Source organism: Oncorhynchus gorbuscha, linkage group LG07 (genome assembly GCF_021184085.1).
Source record: "Oncorhynchus gorbuscha isolate QuinsamMale2020 ecotype Even-year linkage group LG07, OgorEven_v1.0, whole genome shotgun sequence".
NCBI lineage: Eukaryota > Metazoa > Chordata > Actinopteri > Salmoniformes > Salmonidae > Oncorhynchus > Oncorhynchus gorbuscha.
The window spans coordinates 46,983,077-47,003,167 of record NC_060179.1 but is presented as its reverse complement, the minus strand read 5'-3'; the positions used below and the strand labels follow the sequence as shown (position 1 = coordinate 47,003,167).

At 41.3% G+C, this 20,091-nt stretch overlaps 1 protein-coding gene across 2 annotated transcripts; it reads left to right on the top strand.

Moving 5' to 3' along the window:
* Positions 1-2,797: 2,797 nt before the first annotated feature.
* LOC124039930 (26S proteasome regulatory subunit 8) lies at positions 2,798-19,274 on the top strand. 2 transcript variants are annotated; one of them, XM_046356492.1, is made up of 12 exons: positions 2,798-2,881; positions 3,453-3,524; positions 3,647-3,716; positions 4,087-4,184; positions 4,298-4,354; positions 4,630-4,860; positions 5,276-5,402; positions 5,721-5,911; positions 14,867-14,965; positions 15,358-15,468; positions 16,803-16,889; positions 19,077-19,274. In XM_046356492.1, exons 1-12 carry the CDS (start codon positions 2,855-2,857, stop codon positions 19,128-19,130), a joined length of 1,224 nt encoding a protein of 407 aa, XP_046212448.1. In that variant the 5' UTR covers positions 2,798-2,854; the 3' UTR covers positions 19,131-19,274. The 2 variants fall into 2 exon arrangements, with proteins under 2 accessions (XP_046212448.1, XP_046212450.1); XM_046356494.1 differs by lacking the exon at positions 2,798-2,881 and adding an exon at positions 2,908-3,068.
* The last annotated feature ends 817 nt before the right edge of the window (positions 19,275-20,091 follow it).

The window sequence follows — 20,091 nt, the reverse complement described above, 5'->3', positions numbered from 1 at the left end:
TAAGACCAGCAGAGGGAAACGAATAGAAGGGGAAGCACAGGGACAAGACATGATAATCAATGACAAAACATGACAGCAATCTGAGGTGAAGTTAAGTCTAATGAACGTATCCTCTAGAGCAGAGGTAATTCTGGGTCTTCCTTTCCTGTGGCAGTCCTCATGAGAGGCAGTTTCATCATAATGCTTGATGGGTTTTGCAACTGCACTTGAAGAAACTTTCAAATTTCTTGAAATGTTCCATATTGACTGACCTTCATGTCTGATCCCCCCCCCCCCCCCCCACCCCACACACTCACACACACAGGACGGTTGAGCTAACGTGTGCTAATGTGATTAGCATGAGGTTGTAAGTAACAAGAACATTTCCCAGGACATAGACGTATCTGACATGGGCAGAAATCATAAATTCTTGTAAATCTAACTGCACTGTCCAATTTACAGTAGCTATTGCAGTGCAAGAATACCATGCTATTGTTTGAGAATAGTGCACAGTTAATAAACCAATTAGGCACATTTGGGCAGACTTGATACAACATTTTGAACAGAAATGCAATGGTTCATTGGATCAGTATAAATTGTGCACATACACTGCTGCCATCTAGTGGTCAAAATGTAAATTGTGCTTAAACAGGAATAATACATTTTGGCCTTTCTCTTGAGTTTCAAAGATGATAAAAATAAAACAAAAATGTAAAAAATATTTTCGTTGTATTATCTTTCACCAGATCTAATGTGTTGTATTATTCTACTTTAATTTTACATTTCCACAAACTTCAGTGTTTCCTTTCAAATGGTATCAGGAATATGCATATCCTTGCTTCAGGTCCTAAGCTTCAGGCAGTTCGATTTGGGTATGTCATTTTAGGTGAAAATTTAAAAAAGGGCTCCGAAGTAATGATGGACTGTAATTTCTCTTTGCTTATTTGAGCTGTTCTTGCTATAATAAAGACTTGGTCTTTTACCAAATAGGGCTATCTTCTGTATACTACCCCTACCTTCTCACAACACAACCGATTGGCTCAAACACATTAAGAAGGAATGAAATTCCACAAATTAACTTTTAACAGCAGGGCGGCAGGGTAGCCTAGTGGTTAGAGCATGGACTAGTAACAGAAAGGTTGCAAGTTCAAATCCCCGAGCTGACAAGGTAAAAATCTGTCGTTCTGCCCCTGAACAGGCAGTTAACCCACTGTTCCTAGGCCGTCATTGAAAATAAGAATTTGTTCTTACCAAGAGTGTGCAAAGCTGTCAAGGCAAAGGTTGGCTACTTTGAAGAATCTCAAATGTAAGATATATTTTGCTTTGTTTAACATTTTTTGGGTTACTACATGATTCCACATGTGTTATTTCATAGTGTTGTCTTCACTATTATTCTGCAATGTAGAAAGTAGTCGAAATAAAGAAAACCCTGGAATGAGTAGTTGTGTCCAAACTTTTGACTGGTACTGTATGTGTTCCAGAGTAGAGAGTAGAGTGCAGGTTGTTGGTGGCACCTTAATTGTGGAGGACAGACTCATAGTAATGGCTAGAACGGAATAAATGGAATGGTATCTCAGGGTAGCCTAGTGGTTAGCGCGTTGGACTAGTCACTGAAAGGTTGCAAGTTCAAATCCACAAGGTACAAATCTGTCGTTTTTCCCCTGAACAGGCAGTTAACCCACTGTTCCTAGGCCGTCATTGAAAATAAGAATTTGTTCTTAACTGACTTGCCTAGTTAAATAAAGGTAAATCAAACACAGATAACATTCCAATAACTCCTTTCCAGACATTATTATGAGCTGTCCTCCCCTCAGCAGCCTACTGTGGAGTAGTGTTCCAGAGTAGAGAGACCCACAGTAGGAACTGTAATTGAGTACTAGCAGTGTCTGCTGTGGCATGTGGGAATGTGCAAGTTACATGAAAAAGATCTAATCTCTCAATGTTTGAATCGCTCAATGTTCATTTCAAAGTGCACCAAATTCATATATTTATCTGTTGAAATCATTTTCTTCATTTTTTAGCCTTGGGTGAATGTACACGAGAGTGTAACCCCTACTGGCTTTGGGCTAAGCCCACAGTGTCTTCAATTCTTATAAATGCCCCTGATGGTTTTAGGTCGATTTTAAGATATTCGCATGAAAATCTGTTGCCAATTGGATGGAATCCTAGTTATTGAGAAAGAGGTCAAATTATGTAAAAAATTGCAATAAAATGTTTTCTATTGATTAGAATTGGAGGCAGCTGACAGCAGCAAGAACTAAACTAAATCTTGAAGAAACTCGCCATATTAAACAAATATTGCTGGTTTACTACTCTCCTCAAATAACAGCCAAACTAAGTACACGTATGTCCTTGTGCACTGCTGGGACTTGGCTTGAACAAACTTTTGTTCCTCAGTCTGTAGCATGGTAGAAGATCAACAGTAATACATAATTGGAATAGACAAGCCAGTCTGTTTAACTGATAAGTCGAAAACCACATCCTCAATGCCAGTCTCTTTGAAATGCAATCAAAACTGTTAAATAATGTTTATCTATATTATATATTGCACACGTATTACACACTATTGATATAGCTACAGTAATATGGTACATCAGGCCAACTCAAAGGACCATGCAAATGGATTTTACAATATTCAACATATCTGTTTCTGGAATAGCTTTTCCAAATAGATAAGGTATTGCAAAAAGGACAGAAATGGAGCATACACTTACTTTTAACATTATTAGCAAAATTTCAGTTGCGTTTTACTGTACTATACCTCCAGTACAGCAGGTGTCAGTAATTATCCCATGTTAATTGTAGAACATTTAATGAAGAAGACGTTCCTCTGTCGGAAGTACCCCTTCATCCAACGGAAGTTTAGAATTTCAAGATGGCGCTGGAAGGAATGGACCATAATGTAAGTGATTTCGTTGTCTTTATTATGACTATCACACTTTTGAGAATTTATTGTAGATAAGGCATTGATTAGACACTGAACAGTGTGTTCCGTAAAGTTGGTGCTCGTCAGAAGACGGTTGAACTGTTTTGAATGGACCAAAACGGTCTGTCAAAAATAGACAACCCTGCCAGTTTGCTGTCTCATTGTAAGCTACTTTTAGCTAGCTAGCTAACTGTTAGCTTTCTACCTAGTTAATCTAATTAATTATGTTAGTTTCAGTGACATTCCTTATTTTTGTGACTATGCATAACTTGGTATAAGTTAAGTATAATGGACAACAACAAAAAATATAGCTAGTTAAGTAACGTTAGCTAGCTAATTTAGTTATCCGCTAGTATGACATTTTTGTTAGTAAGCTGGTAAAAATCTTATCTTCAGCTAGTCGTCTTTCTAGATAGCTAGTTAGGCCTATATATATACACGTTAGTCACCTTGATGTTAGCTAGATAATTAACGTTATATACATTGTGTACTTGACAACTGTCCAACAACTATCTCAGTTATTGAACATGTATCGGTGTATTTGCAGATGGAGATGGAGGACAGTAAAGGTGGTTCTGGTCTCAGGCAATACTACCAGTCCAAGATAGAAGAGTTACAGGTAAGCAAACACAGGTTTTAATCCAATTGTATTAGCTAACGTTACATGTTGTCTGTTGACACCGTAGTGACACTACTAATACAACTGTCAAGCAAAGAAGTAACTGGTCTCTCTGCCTCCAGTTGACAGTGAATGACAAGAGTCAGAATCTCAGACGTCTACAGGCTCAGAGGAATGAACTCAATGCAAAAGGTAGGAATTATGGTTGTCTACCCAGAACAACAGCTAAACTTCTCTTCTAAATAGCAGTGTAGCTAACTAGATAGTAGTTAATTAATTGTGACAAAGCCTAAAGTTCAAGCCCCTGAGCTGACATGGTACAAATCTGTCATTCTGCCCCTGAACAGGCAGTTAACCCACTGTTCCTAGGCCGTCATTGAAAATAAGAATTTGTTCTTAACTGACTTGCCTAGTTAAATAAAGGTTTTAAATTAAAAATAAATATTGTAGCAATAATTGTGTGGATTATAAATTGTCAGTGCTGTGTCGGACTACTGTAATTTGATTGCACTCAGGAACATGCACATTATGAATTGTTCAAATCTATTTGCTTTGTCCTCAGTGCGTCTCCTTCGTGAGGAGCTGCAGTTGCTACAGGAGCAGGGTTCCTATGTTGGAGAGGTAGTGAGGGCCATGGACAAAAAGAAAGTGCTGGTCAAGGTGTGTATGAAGCTTCTTTTTTTTTTTTGCTGAAATGTAACACAAACTTTTTCGGTGGTAAACTGTAGTTGCTCTTAGATGTCATTGGCAGTCTACTGTACTATTGTGTCCAGGTCCATCCAGAGGGAAAATTTGTGGTGGATGTGGATAAGAATATTGACATCAATGATGTAAGTAAGGAAACATTGTTGTTGATATTTCACCACATTGTGGAGAGAACTTAATGTTTCTATGTACAAAGGTAGATCTATCTGTGTACAGTTCAGATTATCAACACACGGGAACCATATTTTAACCACATTCATTTGTTTTTGTCAAATTGGAATAAGTGTTAACAAAATTCAGTTGAAAAGCAAAAAATATCCAGATCCTATCCAGATGGCTGGACAGAAGATTATTATTCATTAATGTATTCACTGATTAACCCCGTTGCCCATTCCAACAGGTGACTCCAAATTGCCGCGTGGCACTGCGCAATGACAGCTACACCCTTCACAAGATCCTGCCCAACAAGGTGGACCCGCTGGTCTCCCTCATGATGGTGGAGAAAGTGCCTGACTCCACCTACGAGATGATTGGCGGCCTGGACAAGCAGATCAAGGAGATCAAGGAAGTGATTGAGCTGCCAGTCAAGCACCCAGAGCTCTTCGAGGCTCTCGGCATTGCGCAGCCCAAGGTGGGTAGCCCAAATGGAATAAATCCCTTATTGTGTTCTTTCTTAATTCAGATGTTGTATCATCTGTATATGTTAACCACTCTTACAATGTAAAGTCAAACAATTACCTTTTGCATTTGAGTTTACTTTATAAGCATATAGAGTAGGCAATGTCTGAAAGGGATGCAACACTCCAAAATCAACTTTTTGTCAGACCTTTTCATACGTTGTTGGCAGTGCCCTAAGGTCTTGTTCTGGTCATGTCTCATAGCATTCATCACATAAACCTCAACAGTCTTGATTGCCAGAAAGAACAGAAAGTGTCACCAGTTAATTCCAGCATAATCATCCTAAAATACATCATGAAATTTGAGATGCACTCTGTGTCATGTCTCTTAGGTTGTCTAACCCCCCTTGTTGTGTGTCTCGCCACCAGGGTGTGCTGCTGTACGGACCCCCAGGTACAGGGAAGACCCTGCTGGCCAGAGCTGTGGCCCACCACACTGACTGCACCTTTATCAGGGTGTCCGGCTCGGAGCTGGTGCAGAAGTTCATTGGAGAGGGTGAGTCATCAATGGTCAGCCATTTCGGTTACCATTCGACAGGGTTCCCAACTGTGAAGTAATTCCGGTAATAACAAGGAATTAAAGTTAGGGAATTCCAGAATCAAGGAGAGATGTTTTGCTGCTTACATTCTCCAAATAGCTGCTGTTTAGCTCAAGCATGTTTAAGTGCATTTCACTACTTTTTCATGGAGAACCGCAATGAGTGAAAGTAGTGGGCTAAATGTCTCTCACCATGCGTAAAACAGAAGCTGTTATTATAAGTATTTCACTCGCATCACGCTGCTGGCTGAAACCCTGCTCTCTTCCCCATCCCAGGTGCCCGTATGGTGCGCGAGCTGTTCGTCATGGCCCGCGAGCACGCACCCTCCATCATCTTCATGGACGAGATTGACTCGATCGGCTCGTCACGTCTGGAGGGTGGCAGTGGGGGCGACAGCGAGGTGCAGAGGACCATGCTGGAGCTGCTGAACCAGCTGGATGGCTTCGAGGCCACCAAGAACATTAAGGTGGGTGACTCGTACACCACTGTCATCTTTATATTGCTTTATAAATTCTACTCTACAATAAAACTGGACACTTATATAACACCACACACACAGTCTACACCCTTACTTAATTTGTATGCTATTACTCTGCTACACCACTCTTGACACCACTTTCTCTGCGGCTTTTCTCCACTGATTTCAATCTGCAGCTCTCCTGTCAGTAATGTCTGACAACACTTTCTTTCCACTGCTCACCAATCAATCACACGCTAGATATTCTATTCTCTATTCACTGTCCTCCCACCCAGTCTAGCACTCAACAACCTCTTAATCTGTATTTGCATGTTCTCTGTGATGGTACAAATAGACAAAACAACCAGTATTTTTTTTAAGACAATTCTATAGAAATTAGCAATAAATGCTGGATGGTGGGGGTGGACCGAAAGTCTGAGAGAACGGCAGCGTTTTTGACAAACCTGACTTCCAAGGGCTCCGCGAGCTCCTGCAGGCTCTCTTCCTGCTCCACCTCCCTCTTCCTCCTCTCCTGATGCTAGAGGGAAGGAGGGATGAATGGACAGAGAAAGAAAGAGTAGGTCAACACCACACAGTATGACAATCAGACCCGTAACACTATCAAAGGGGAAATTGTGTTCCTCTGTAGCAGTACAGTACTCCGTGTACAAAACATTCAGGACAGCCTCAATTCATCAGGGCATAGACTCTACAAGGTGTCAAGTGTTCCATAGTGATGTTGGCCCATGTTGACTCTAATGCTTCCCACAGTTGTGTTAAGTTGGCTGGATGTTTTTTGAGGGGTATTCTTTATACACCCGAGTAACTGTTAAACGTGAACAATCCAGCAGCGTTGCGGTTCTTGACACACTCAAAACGGTGAGCATGGCACCAAACCCCTTTTAAAGCCTGTTGTCTTTCCCACTGAATAGCACACACAGACAATCCACGTCTCAATTGTCTCAAGGCTTAAGTAACTTTCTTTAACCCGTCTCCCCTTCATTTACACTGAAAGTGGATGACATCAATATGGGGACATGGCTTTCACCTGGATTCACCTGGTCAGTCTATGGCATGAAAAGAGCTGGTGTTCCTACTGTTTTTGTACACTCAGTGTATGTATACATGCAGTGACATGCCTCTGCCATGAGAGAAAAGTCTTTCAGTGAAGAACGTGACTGAGCTGGGCCTGGGGACAATAGAATTAGGAATTAAAATGAATCTTGTTATGGTGGTCTTAAGGTCGGCAATGTTAGTCAGGGAGTTGGTTAACAATGGTTTGCCAGTGCTTTGATAAGGTGTTAAACTATGAATGTGAAGAATGTATATGCACTGTATGTGTGTTAGCTAGCCAGACAGTTTTAGAGGAGTGATTCCATGAATTCTTCAAATTAACTGCCAATCTGCCAACATTCCATTCAGACAATTTAGTCAATCCACAGCTACACTGGTTCAAATCAGTTGATGCTAGGACAAGTAGAACATGCAACAAATACTGATATTGTATCATATAATAGCACTCACTGCTTTCCAAGAAAACATTTATGGTCTGTTTACATATACTGAACAATAATATAAATGCAACAATTTCAACGATTTTACTGAGTTACAGTTCATAAAAGGAAATCAGTCAATTGAAAAAAATAAATTGGGGCCCAGATCTATGGATTTCACATCATTGGGCAGGGCTGCAGCCTTGGGAGGGCATAGGCCCACCCACTGTGGAGCCAGACCTAGACAATCAATAGTTTTCCCCCACAAAAGGGCTTTATTACAGACCAATAGTCCACAGTTTCATCAGCTGTCCGGGTGGCTGGTCTCCGATGATCCCGCAGGTGAAGAAGCCGGATGTGGAGGTCCTGGGCTGGCGTGGTTGGACATATTGCCAAATTCTATAAAATGATGTTGGTTGAAATGAGCATTCAATCCTCTGGAAACTGCTCTGCTGTACATTTCTGCTGTCAGCATGCCAATTGCGCGCTCTCTCTAAACTTGAGATATCTATGGCATTGTGTTGTGACAAAACTGCCCATTTTTAAATTCAGAATGTAGTATGCTTATTGGTCATAGTATGGATATAGTTAGAATGCCAAAGGTTCCCAGATGTCGTACTAAATTCACCAAGATACGAAGTATATAAGCAGTGGACACTTTCTGTGCTTTTAGGGCCCACAATGCAGTTCTTCAGGAAATGGGTGTGGCTTCACAACGTTTTCAGATTTGAAGAAAACTGAGGACAATATGCAGTGGAAGTACAACGAATGCATACAAATTCATTGCTTTAACCTATTATAAGAAATGTTAAGAATGTTGAGCAATCTAATAAATTAATGACTTTTCACAAGTTACTTTATGTTGGCTGACGACGTTAGTTGGCTACTAATACATCGAACTTGCCAGTATATTAACTATATGCTATCTAACTAACTACCCAACGTTTATTAACTTGATTATTCATGTCATTCTTAGCTTGTAGTGACGCATCTAGCGCTGAGATTCAGTGCCATAGATCGTTGCGCCACTCAGAACACTCAACCTCGGCCAGAGCGGCCAGTGTGCGCTCTGAACACTCCGAGAGCGAAACGCTCTGGATTTACGAAGTCCCAGAGCTCTTCCTACTGCTTTGTATAATGCCCACATGTACCTGGATTTGAAATGTGTCCATTTCTTGAGCAAATCTCTAAACATAATGCACAGAAATTGGCACAGTTGTAAAAGCAAGACCACTCAAGACTATAGTATAACGTTAGGATTCATCTTCCTATCATATGTTTCTAATTCTGTTCAATTTACAGAACAAATGTTGTGTGGAGTAACTGGGAGTAATTTGTGTTCAGATGTGTTAATTCCCTAAACCCTTTATGCTAATGTTCTTGCAATCTCCAATCTACTTTTCCCACACTGCAGTCTTTTGTCTTCAGAAAGTATTTATACCCCATGACATATTCCACATTTTGTTGTTACAGCCTGAATTCAACATGGATTAAATACATTTCTCACCCATCTACACACTACCCCATAATGACAAAGTGAGAACATGTTTTTAGAAATGTTTGCTAATTTATTCAAATTGGAGAAATATCTAAATTACATAAGTATTTCACACCTAAGTCAATACTTTGCAGAAGCACCTTTTGGCGGCGATTACAGCTGCAATATTTGCCCATATATTATTTTAAAAATTCATCAAACTCTGTCAAATTGATCGTTGCTAGAAAGCCATTTCCATGTCTTGCTATAAGATTGAAGTCTAAACTGTAACTAGGCCACTCAAGAACATTCAATGCTGTCTTGGTAAGCAACTCCAGTGTAGATTTGGTCTTGTGTTTTACGTTATTGTCCTGCTGAAAGGGGAATTAATCTCCATGTCTGTTGGAAAGCAAACTGTACCAGGTTTTCCTCTAGGATTTTTCCTGTGCTTATAGCTGTATCCGTTTTTTTTTCATCCTAAAATAAACTCCATGGTCCTTGCCGATGACAAGCATACCCATGCAGCCGCCACCCTGCTTGAAAATATTAGGATTTGCACGCAGTTATGTGTTGTTGAATTTGCCCCAAACATGACACTTGGTATTCAGGACAAAAGGGTTATAAGTGTCTTATTGCAAACCGGGTGCATGTTTTGGAATATTTTCATTATTATTCTCTACGGGCTTACTTTTCACTCTGTCATTTAGGTTAGTATTGTTGAGTAACTACAATGTTGTTGATCCATCCTCAGTTTTCTCCTATGACACTAATCCCTGAGCAGTTTCATTCCTCTCTGGCAACTGAGTTAAGAAGGACACCTGTATCTTTTGTCGTTACTGGGTGTATTGATACACAATCCAAAGTCTAATTATTAACTTCATCATGCTCAAAGGGATATTCAGTATCTGCTTTTTATTATTTTTTACTCATCTACCAATCGGTGCCATTTGCGAGGCATTGAAAAACCTCCTTGGTCTTTGTGGTTTAATCTGTGATAGAAATTCACTGCTTGACTGGGGGACCATGCAGATAATTGTTATGTATGGGGTACGCAGAAGTCATAAAAAAATGTTAGCCACTATTACTGAACACGGAATGAGTCCATGCAACTTATGATATTTGTTAGGCACATGTTTACTCTTGAACTTTAGGCTTGCCATAACCAAGGGGTTGAATACTTATTGACTCGAGACATTTCAGTTTTTAGTTAATACAAAAACAAATTAAATACACAATTCCACTTTGACATTATGGCGTATTGTGTGTAGATCAGTGACACAATATTGATTTAATACATAAATTCAGACCATAACACAAATGTGGAAAAAATGGAAATATCACTTTTACATAAGTTCAGACCCTTTATTCGGTGCTTTGTTGTTGCAGCGATTACAGCCTTGAGTCTTCTTGGGTATAACGCTACAAGCTTGGCACACCTGTATTTTGGGAGTTTCTCCCCTTCTTCTCTGCAGATTCTCTCAAGCTCTGTCAGGTTGGATGGTGGAGCATCACTGCACAGCTAATTACAGGTCTCTCCAGGGATGCTCGATCGGGCTCTGCCTGGGCCACTCAAGGACATTCAGAGACTTGTCCTGAAGCCCTCCTGAGTTGTCTTGGCTGTTTACTTAGGGTTGTTGTCCTGTTGGGAGGTGAGCCTTCTCGCCAGTCTGAGCGCTCTGGAGCAGGTTTTCATCAAGGATATCTCTCTGTACTTTGTTCTGTTAATCTTTGCCTCAATCCTGACTAGTTCCCCAGTCCCTGCCGCTGAAAAACATCCCCACCGCATGATGCTGCCACCATGCGTCACCGTAGGGATGGTGCCAGGTTTCGTCCAGACGTGACACTTGTCACTCAGGCCATAGAGTTGATTTTTGCTTTCATCAGACCAGAGAATCTTGTTTCTCATGGTCAGAGTCCTTCAGGTGCATTTTGGCAATTTCCAAGTGGGCTGTCGTGCCTTCTGAGTGGTTTCCGTCTGGCCACTCAACCATAAAGGCATAATTGGTGGAGTGCTGCAGAGATGGTTGTCCTTCTGGAAGGTTCTCCCATCTCTACAGAGGAACTCAGGTTCTTGGCCACCTCCCTGACCAAGGCCTTTCTCCCCTGATTGCTTAGGTTGGCTGGACGGCCAGCTCTAGAAAAGTCTTGGTGGTTCCAAGCATCTTTAATTTAAGAATTACGTGGGACCTTTATAAAGACTGTTGTGCCTTTCCAAATCATGTTCAATTGTAAAACCTGTTTTGCTTTGTCATTATAGGGTATTGTGGGTGGATTGAGGATTTTTATATTTAACATTTTGTATTTGATCCATTTTAGAATAAGGCTGTAATGTAACAAAATGTGGAAAAAGTCAAGTGGTCTGGATACTTTTCGAATGTACAGTATATAGATAAGAAGGGCATACCAAAGAAGCCAATAGGCAGAAGGTGAATAAATACACCTCTGCCATCTTCAACCAGGATCTCAACGATCACTGCCTCATTGCCTGCGTCCGTAATGTGTCCGCGGTCAAACGACCTCCCATCATTACTCTCAAACGCTCCCTAAAACACTTCAATGAGCAGGCCTTTCTAATCGACCTGGCCCGGGTATCCTGGAAGGATATTGACCTCATTCCATCAGTACGGGATGCCTGGTTGCTCTTTTAAAAGTGCTTTCCTCACCATCTTAAATAAACATGCCCTGTTCAAAAAATATAGAACTAAGATCAGATATAGCCCTTGGTTCACCCCAGACTTGACTGCCCTTGACCAGCACAAAAACATCCTGTGGCATACTGCATTAGTATCGAATAGCCCCCGCGATATGCAACTTTTCAGGGAAGTCAGGAACCAATATATTCGGCCAGTTAGGAAAGCAAAGGCTAGCTTTTTCAAACAGAAATTTACATCCTGTAGCACTAATTCCCAAAAGTTTTGGGACAATGTAAAGTCCATGGAGAATAAGAGCACCTCCCCCCAGCTGCCCACTGCACTGAGACTAGGAAACACTGTCACCACCAGTAAATCCCCGATATTTGAGATTTTCAATAAGCATTTTTTACGGCTGGCCATGCTCCCCACTTGGCTACCCTTACCGGCCAACAGCTCTGCACTCCCTACAGCAAGCCCCCCCCCTTTTCTCCTTCACCCAAATTCAGACCGCTAATGTTCTGAAAGAGCTTCAAAATCTGGATCCCTACAAATCAGCTGGGCCAGACCATCTGGACCTTCCCTTTCTAAAATTATCAGCCGAAATCGTTGCAACCCCTATCACTAGCCTATTCAACCTTGCTTTCGTATCATATGAGATCCCCCAAAGATTGGAAAGCTGCCGCGGTCACCCCCCTTGCAGTCATCCCCCTCTAGACCAAACTGTTATAGACCTATATTCATCCTGTTCTAAAATCTTTGAAAGCTAAGTTAACTTCTTACGGGCACATCCCACCTGGCCAACATCCGGTGAAATTGCTGAGTGCAAAATTCAAACTACAGAATTATAAATATTTAACTTTCATAAAAACAAAGTGTAATACATCAGTAAATCCTAACTTCTTGTTAATCTAGCCGCTGTGTCAGATTTCAAAAAGGCTTTACAGCTCAAGCACACCATGCGATTATGTGAGGACAGCCCCCCGCATACAAAAGGATGAAAAACATATTTCAACCAAGCAGGTGCGCCACGAAAGTCAGAAATAGTGATATATAAATGCCTTACCTTTGATCTTCTTCTGTTGGCACTCCAAAAGGTCCCAGATACATCACAAATGGTCCTTTTGTTCGATAATGTCCTCCTTTTATATCCATAACTCAGTTTACCTAGCGCGCTTCAGTCAATAATCCACCCAGTTTCCCTCCATCAAAATGCATACAAAATGAATTCTAAACGTTACTAATAAACTTTTCCAAACAAGTCAAGCAGCGTTTATAATCAAACCTTATGTACCCTAATACGTAAATAAACGATCAAATTTAAGAAGGAGAATCATTATTGTCTTTACTGGAGAAAAATACCAAAGAACGCACTCTCTTCCACTTGCTTGGAAACACTACAGCCAAAATGGGAGCCACCTAGAAAAAACTACCATTTGTGGCTCATTTTCCCCCCAAAATTAGACCTCTAGGAACTGCAATTTGGGACGATTTCGCCTTATAATAAAAGTGACAGCCATTGAAAACAGTGGTAGGCTGAATATTCTTTGGGGGGGGGTGGTTTGTCCTTGGAGTTTTGCCTGCCATATCAGTTCTGTTACACTCACAGACATTAGTCTAACAGTTTTTTAGAAACTGTAGAGTCTTGTTTATCCAAATTTACCAATTAGATGCATATCCTAGCTTCTGGGCCTGAGAAACAGGCTTTTCATCCGGATGTGAAAATACTGCCCCCTACCTAAGAGAGGTTAACAAAGAGATCACCAGCCATTTCGAATCCCACCGTACATTCCCCACTATGGAATCTGGTCTCCGAGCTGGTCATGGGTGCACGTCAGCCACACTCAAGGTCCTAGACGATATCATAACCGCCATCAACAAAAGACAATACTGTGCAGCCGTCTTCACCGACCTGGCCAAGGCTTTTCACTCTGTCAATCACTGCATACTTATCGGCAGACTCAACAGCCTTGGTTTCTCAAATGACTGCCTCGCCTGGTTCACCAACTACTTCTCAGACAGAGTTCGGTGTGTCAAATCGGAGGTCCTGTATTCCGAACCTCTGGCGGTCTCTATGGGGATACCAAAGAGTTCAAAACCTTGGGCCAGCTCTTTTTCTCTGTATAAATCAATGATGTTGCTCTTGCTGCTGGTGAGTCTCTGATCGACACCATTCTGTATGCTTCTGGCACTTCTTTGGACACTGTGTTAACAAACCTCCAAACGAGCTTCAATTCCATACAACACTCGTTCCGTGGTCTCCAACTGGTTTTAAATGCTAGTAAAACTAAATGAATGCTCTTCAACCAATTGCTGCCCGCCCGCCTAGCGTCACTACTCTGGAAGCTAGGCAGAATATTTGAACAAATACCTAGGTGTCTGGTTAGACTGTAAACTCTCCTTCCAGACTCACATTAAGCATCTCCAATCCAAAATTATACCTAGAATCTGCTTCCTATTTCGCAACAAAGCCTTCTTCACTCATGCTGCAAAACATACCCTCGTAAAGTTAACCATCCTACTGATCCTCGACTTCGGCGATGTCATTTACAAAATAGCTTCCAATACTCTACTCAGCTACTCTACTCACTATCACAGTGCCATCCGTTTTGTCACCAAAGCCCAATATACTACCCACCACTGTGACCTGTATGCTCTCGTTGGCTGGCCCTCGCTACATATTCATTGCCAAACCCACTGGCTCCACGTCATCTATAAGTCTTTGCTAGGTAAAGCACCGTCTTACCTCAGCTCACTGGTCACCATAGCAACACCCACCCGTAGCACGGGTATATTTCACTGGTCATCCCCAGAGCCAACACCTGCTTTGGCCGCCTTTCCTTCTAGTTCTCTGCTGCCAATGACTGGAACCAATTGCAAAAATCACTGAAGCTGGAGTCTTATCTCCCTCTCTAACTTTAAGAATCAGCTGTCAGAGCAGCTTACCGATCACTGTGCACAGCCCATCTGTAAATAGCACACCCATCTACCTCATCCCCATATTGTTAATTATCTTCTTGCTCTTTTGCACATCAGTATCTCAACTTGCACATCATCATCTGCGCATCTATCACTCCAGTGTTAATGCTAAATTGTAATTATTTTGCCTCTATGGCCTATTTATTTCCTTACCACCCAAATCTTCTACATTTGCACACACTGTACATAGATTTTTCTGTTGTCATTGACAGTACTTTTGTTTGTGTAAGTCTGTTGTTTTTGTCGCTTTGCTTTATCGTGGCCAGGTCGCAGATGTAAATGAGAACTTCTTCTCAACTGGCCTACCTGGTGAAATAAATAAAATAAAGGTGAATAAGACCCAAGGGACTAATATTGTATGTTAAATGTGTTTTTACTCCCTCAGGTCATCATGGCCACCAACCGTATTGACATCCTAGACTCTGCCTTGCTCCGACCCGGCCGCATCGACAGGAAGATCGAGTTCCCCCCTCCCAATGAAGAGGTCAGTACAGCCCCATACATATTTTTTTGTTTTTTGCCTAAAACATTGTGTTTATCAATATATCCTATGTTTATTTTAGTGTCAATCTCGTCATAAACACATTTGATTTATTTAAATTCAGCCCACAACTGGAATCAAAGTAATCATCAATTCTGAGCGCAGCACCACGAGACCTAGTCGTAATGCCCATGGTCAATTTGGTTTGACATTCGATATCCCTATGGGGCTAGCTAGGGGCCATCAATAAATCAATGATTTAAATGAAGGATTTATGCCAATGAGTCTAGTCCAACATCTTTACCGTCTCCTCACACAGATATTGTTGTATTTGCGTTGACACTTATTCAGCTTCATGTAAGCAGCTTGCTACTACAGTGTCTGCTCCTCCTTAGGCCCGTTTGGACATCCTGAAGATCCACTCGAGGAAGATGAACCTGACGCGTGGAATTAACCTGAGGAAGATTGCAGAACTGATGCCTGGAGCCTCTGGGGCTGAAGTTAAGGTAATAGACTGAGACGCACAGTTTGGAATGGGGCCCACCAAATGAAGGCTAGCACAGACAGTTCAGTGTATGAGGGGTTCAGTGTATGATGTGTAGTAGGGAAAACTTTGGCCCCGTCCAGAGATGACCCCTACCCCACAGTTGTGTAGATCTGTTTGTTTCACCATTGTACATTTTACATTTTGTAATGGTTCATTGTAAGTGGATACATGTCCAAATGGGCTTGACATTTACGGTGTATGTAGAATATCAGGAGAGAATAACCCCAGACTTGATACTCCACAAGTTATAGAATGGGGCCCACCACATTAGGACTAGCACATGCACAAGGGAAGAACATGTACAACTAGGGCTGTGGAGGTGACCATATTATCAGTCATGACCGCAGTAAAATTCATGATAATATCCTCTCATGCACTCTGGACATGTGTACCCAACTCGCTAAAGATCTTCAAGTTGCTAATGGATGGTACTGAGGGCTATATTGTCACTCTAACCACTCTGACAACAATGCAGATGCAGTCGAAAATCACAAACACTTATCATCAAACCAGTATGTGCTTTTAAAACTCACCTCACCGTGATTGATCAATATGAAGAAAAGTTCGACAACAGGTTGAAACTGAGTGGAAAACATAGTTGTTGAGGATGTTGTTTCAAAGCCTAACAATGAAATGGACAGCGCTTTCTAAGTTGATGATTAGTGAAACTCAACCATATACATATTAGAGCTTATGCAAACACATAGGCCTGAGCTCAAGCCCGAAAAAAAAACCATGAATTAAAATAATGGCTGTGCTGTTATAGCCTACCACATATTAAACACAGCAAATCACCTACATGACCAAAAGTAGTGAACAACTCATTCTAAAATCATGGTCGTTAATATAGAGTTGGTTCCTCTTTGCTGCTATAACAGCCTCCACTCCTCTGGAAAGGCTTTCCACTAGATGTTGGAACAGTGCTGTGTGGGCTTGCTTCCATTCAGCCACGAGCATTAGTGAGGTCGGGCACTAATAGTCAGTGTTCCAGTTCATCAAAGGTGTTCAATACGGTTGACGTCAGGAGGCCTGGAGATTCAAAACGTGTTTATGTTAATTGACTGTAAATTACCATGAGACCGGCATTCTTTTGCATGACAAATAAACGTCTGACAAAATGTCATGACCGCCACAGCTCTATGTACAACGAGCCATCCTGAAACATCCCCTAGTCCAGGGATTGGTAACCATGTTCCTGGAGTGCCTTAGTGTTTGACCACTGTCGGTCTTACTTACTTTTTCTTATTTCACCATGGGGATAAACCTTTGTTTCTGTTCCATCTTATTCCTCAGGGTGTGTGCACCGAGTCAGGGATGTACGCCCTCAGGGAGAGGAGAGTGCACGTCAACCAGGAGGACTTTGAGATGGCTGTCGCCAAGGTAAGTCTTCTATCAATGTTACTGACTTAACACTCCAAGAGACAGTTTGACTCTATTTTACCTCTAGCTCCCTTTTGTCCATATTATCCCGAATGTAATCATACACTGAACAAAAATATAAATGCAACATGTAAAGTGTTGGTCCCATGTTTTGTGAACTGAAATAAAATATTTCAGAAAGGTCCCATATGCACAAAAGGCTTATTTCGCTCAAATGTTGTGCAAAAATGTTTATATCCCTGTTAGTGACCATTTCTCCTTTGCCATACCACATGACAGGTGTGGCATATCAAGAAGCTGAACATTACACAGATGCACCTTGTGCTGGAGGGCAATAATAGGCAACTCTAAAATGTTCAGTTTTTATTCACAACGCAATGCCACAGATGTCTAAAGTTGAGGGAGCATGCAATTATTATCTGACTGCAGGAATGTCCACCAGAGCTCTTTCCAGATAAGTGAATGTTCATTTCTCTACTATAAGCTGCCTCCAGCGTCGTGTTTTTGGAGAATTTTAGCAATTTTATCTGTCCAACCAGCCTCACAACCGCAGACCACGTGTAACCACGCCAGCCCAAGACCTCCACATCTGGCTTCTTCACCTGCAGGATCATCTGAGACCAGCCACCTGGACAGCTAATGAAACTGTGGGTTTACACATCTAAAGAATTTCTGCACAAACTGTCAGAAACCGTCTCCGGGAAGCTCTTCTGCGTGCTCGTGTGTGCTCGTCGTCCTCACTAGGGTCTTGACCTGACTACAGTTCGATGTCGTAACCGACTTCAGTGGCCAAATGCTCACCTTCGATGGCCACTGGAAAGTGTGCCCTTCACGGATGAATTCCAGTTTCAACTGTACCGGGCAGATGCAGAGCATAGCGTGTGTGGAGTCGTGTTGCCGAGCGGTTTTCTGATGTCAACAGAGTGGCCCATGGTGGCAGTGGGATTATGGTATGGGCAGTCATAAACTACGGAAAATGAACATAATTGCATTTTATTGATAGCTATTTGAATGCACGGAGATACCGTGACGAGATCCTGAGTCCCATTGTTGTGCCATTCATCTGCTGCCATCACCTCACGTTTCAGCATGATAATGCACAGCCCCATGTCACAAGGATCTGTACACAATTCCTTGAAGCTGAAAATGACCCAGTTCTTCCGTGGCCTGCATATGTCACCCATTTGAGCATGTTTAGGATGCTCTCGATCAACGTGTACGACATCGAGTTCCAGTTTCCGCCAACATTCAGCAACTTCGCACAGGCATTGAAGAGGAGAGGGACAACATTCCACAAGCCACAATCATCAGCCTGATCAACTCTATGTGAAGGACATGTGTCGCCCTGCATGAGGCAAATGGTGATCACACCAGATACTGACTGGTTTTCTGATCCATGCCCCTACTTTATTCTATTTTTAAGTCATCTGTGATCAACACATGAATATCTGTTTACCCAATCATATGACATCCATATATTAGGGGCTAATGAATTTATTTCAATTTCCTTATTTCCTTATATGAACTGTACCTCAGTAAAGTCTCTGCAATTGTTGCGTTTATTTTTGTACAGTGTAGTTACTCTTGATCAGAGATTTTGTATAAAATAAAAATGATATATACTGGTCCCAGATCGGTTTGTAGTCTTTCCAACTACTATGGTCATTGGCATGACAGTTTGACACGTGACTATACAAAGCTCAAACAGATTTTGGACCATCTTGTCAGCATGTCAATTGCATTTAATATAATACAAAAATCTCCATAAAAATCAGTGTTTAAGTTGGATTTATTTTAGTTTGAGTTTTTTTTTTTTTTTTTACTTGGACAGTGCACATTAATCAACGTTTCAGTAAAATTGCCGGTTTTAGCCAGCCGGCTAATTTTCAACCGCAGTCCCTGGGCAGGTCTCAATATGAAAATAGTGCTTTTACAATGTAAAGAAACTCAATATTCCACAAATGACTTTGTAATTACAATGACTGGTATTTGTATCAGCATTTCAGCTTTTATAATAAACTAATGTCTTTACATTGTAATAAACTAAAGGTTTATACTTTTAGGGATTGAAATGGACAGACCCTTTTCCCCAGAGTTTGTTGTTTTGTTGATCACTGATTTTAATTTGGCTCCTTATGATGAGGTCCATTATCACTGGCTAACGACCCCTGCCCTGTGTCTTTCCAGGTGATGCAGAAGGACAGCGAGAAGAACATGTCCATCAAGAAACTCTGGAAGTAGACCTTTGGAATTTTTTGGGACCCGAACGCAGATATTTACCTGCAAAGTCAAACATGTATATTTTTACTCTTTTGTTTTAAGATTGGTTTATAATTGTTACCCAAAATTAAGTCTAAAATAAAATGGTGTCTCCCCACTGAGAAACAAGTCCCCTATTTCCATTTTTGTCCCCACCCTCTTCTCCTGTAGCCTGATCCAAGGTCTGTTTGTGCTTGGTAGCCTACACAACTATTGGAGTTGGCTATACAGGCTCTCTTCCCCACGCATTCAAGGTAAATACTGCGGATGTTGGCTCAATTGGAAATGACCTTTTAAATGTCACGCGCTATACATAGCCTGGTTTCTGATTGAATCCCGGCCTCAATAAGGAATACTCCTCTTAGCAGACTTCAAGGCGTTTTTATCTTTTCTTTCCTCGATTCCTTGTGTCCCATCTTCTCGCCACTCTCATCCAATAGATCTCATCCATTGGTTTGTGCAGGGCCTAGTAGAGCCCTATGCTGTAACAACAAGTCGTGAACCACTTTTTACACGCCCACAACCCAATCATCAGATTACGAACACCACATCTTAATGCAAGGTATAACCGGGGCTAGAAGGTCAATAACAAGTGAGGCCAAATAAACAGGGTCATCTTGTATATTTATGGAAGAGATTTTCTTGGATGGTTTGGTTAAATTTGAGATCTCACAATCAGTGTTATTTTTCTTACTATTAATAATTGATCATTTACTAATCAATATCTTCATCTTGTCGACATGTTTCATTTAAATCAATACTGATACTTACTAGATTAATCTACATATTCTAGATTATTATAGAGGGTATAGCTCTGTTAAATAATATATATGGATAGTATATACACTAGGTTTTCAAGACCATTGTCCAACATGCTTTTTCATGGTCGTCACATTGCCAATTAGGATTAGGCCTATTATGCACTACAAGCCCAGCCAGTATC

Excerpts from the sequence above, each read along its gene's own strand:
- LOC124039930 (XM_046356492.1), top strand. The coding sequence starts at position 2,855 with ATGGCGCTGGAAGGAATGGACCATAAT. Across the intron at positions 3,525-3,646 it reads CCAAGATAGAAGAGTTACAG|TTGACAGTGAATGACAAGAG; the intron begins GTAAGCAAACAC and ends CTCTGCCTCCAG. Across the intron at positions 16,890-19,076 it reads TTGAGATGGCTGTCGCCAAG|GTGATGCAGAAGGACAGCGA; the intron begins GTAAGTCTTCTA and ends GTGTCTTTCCAG.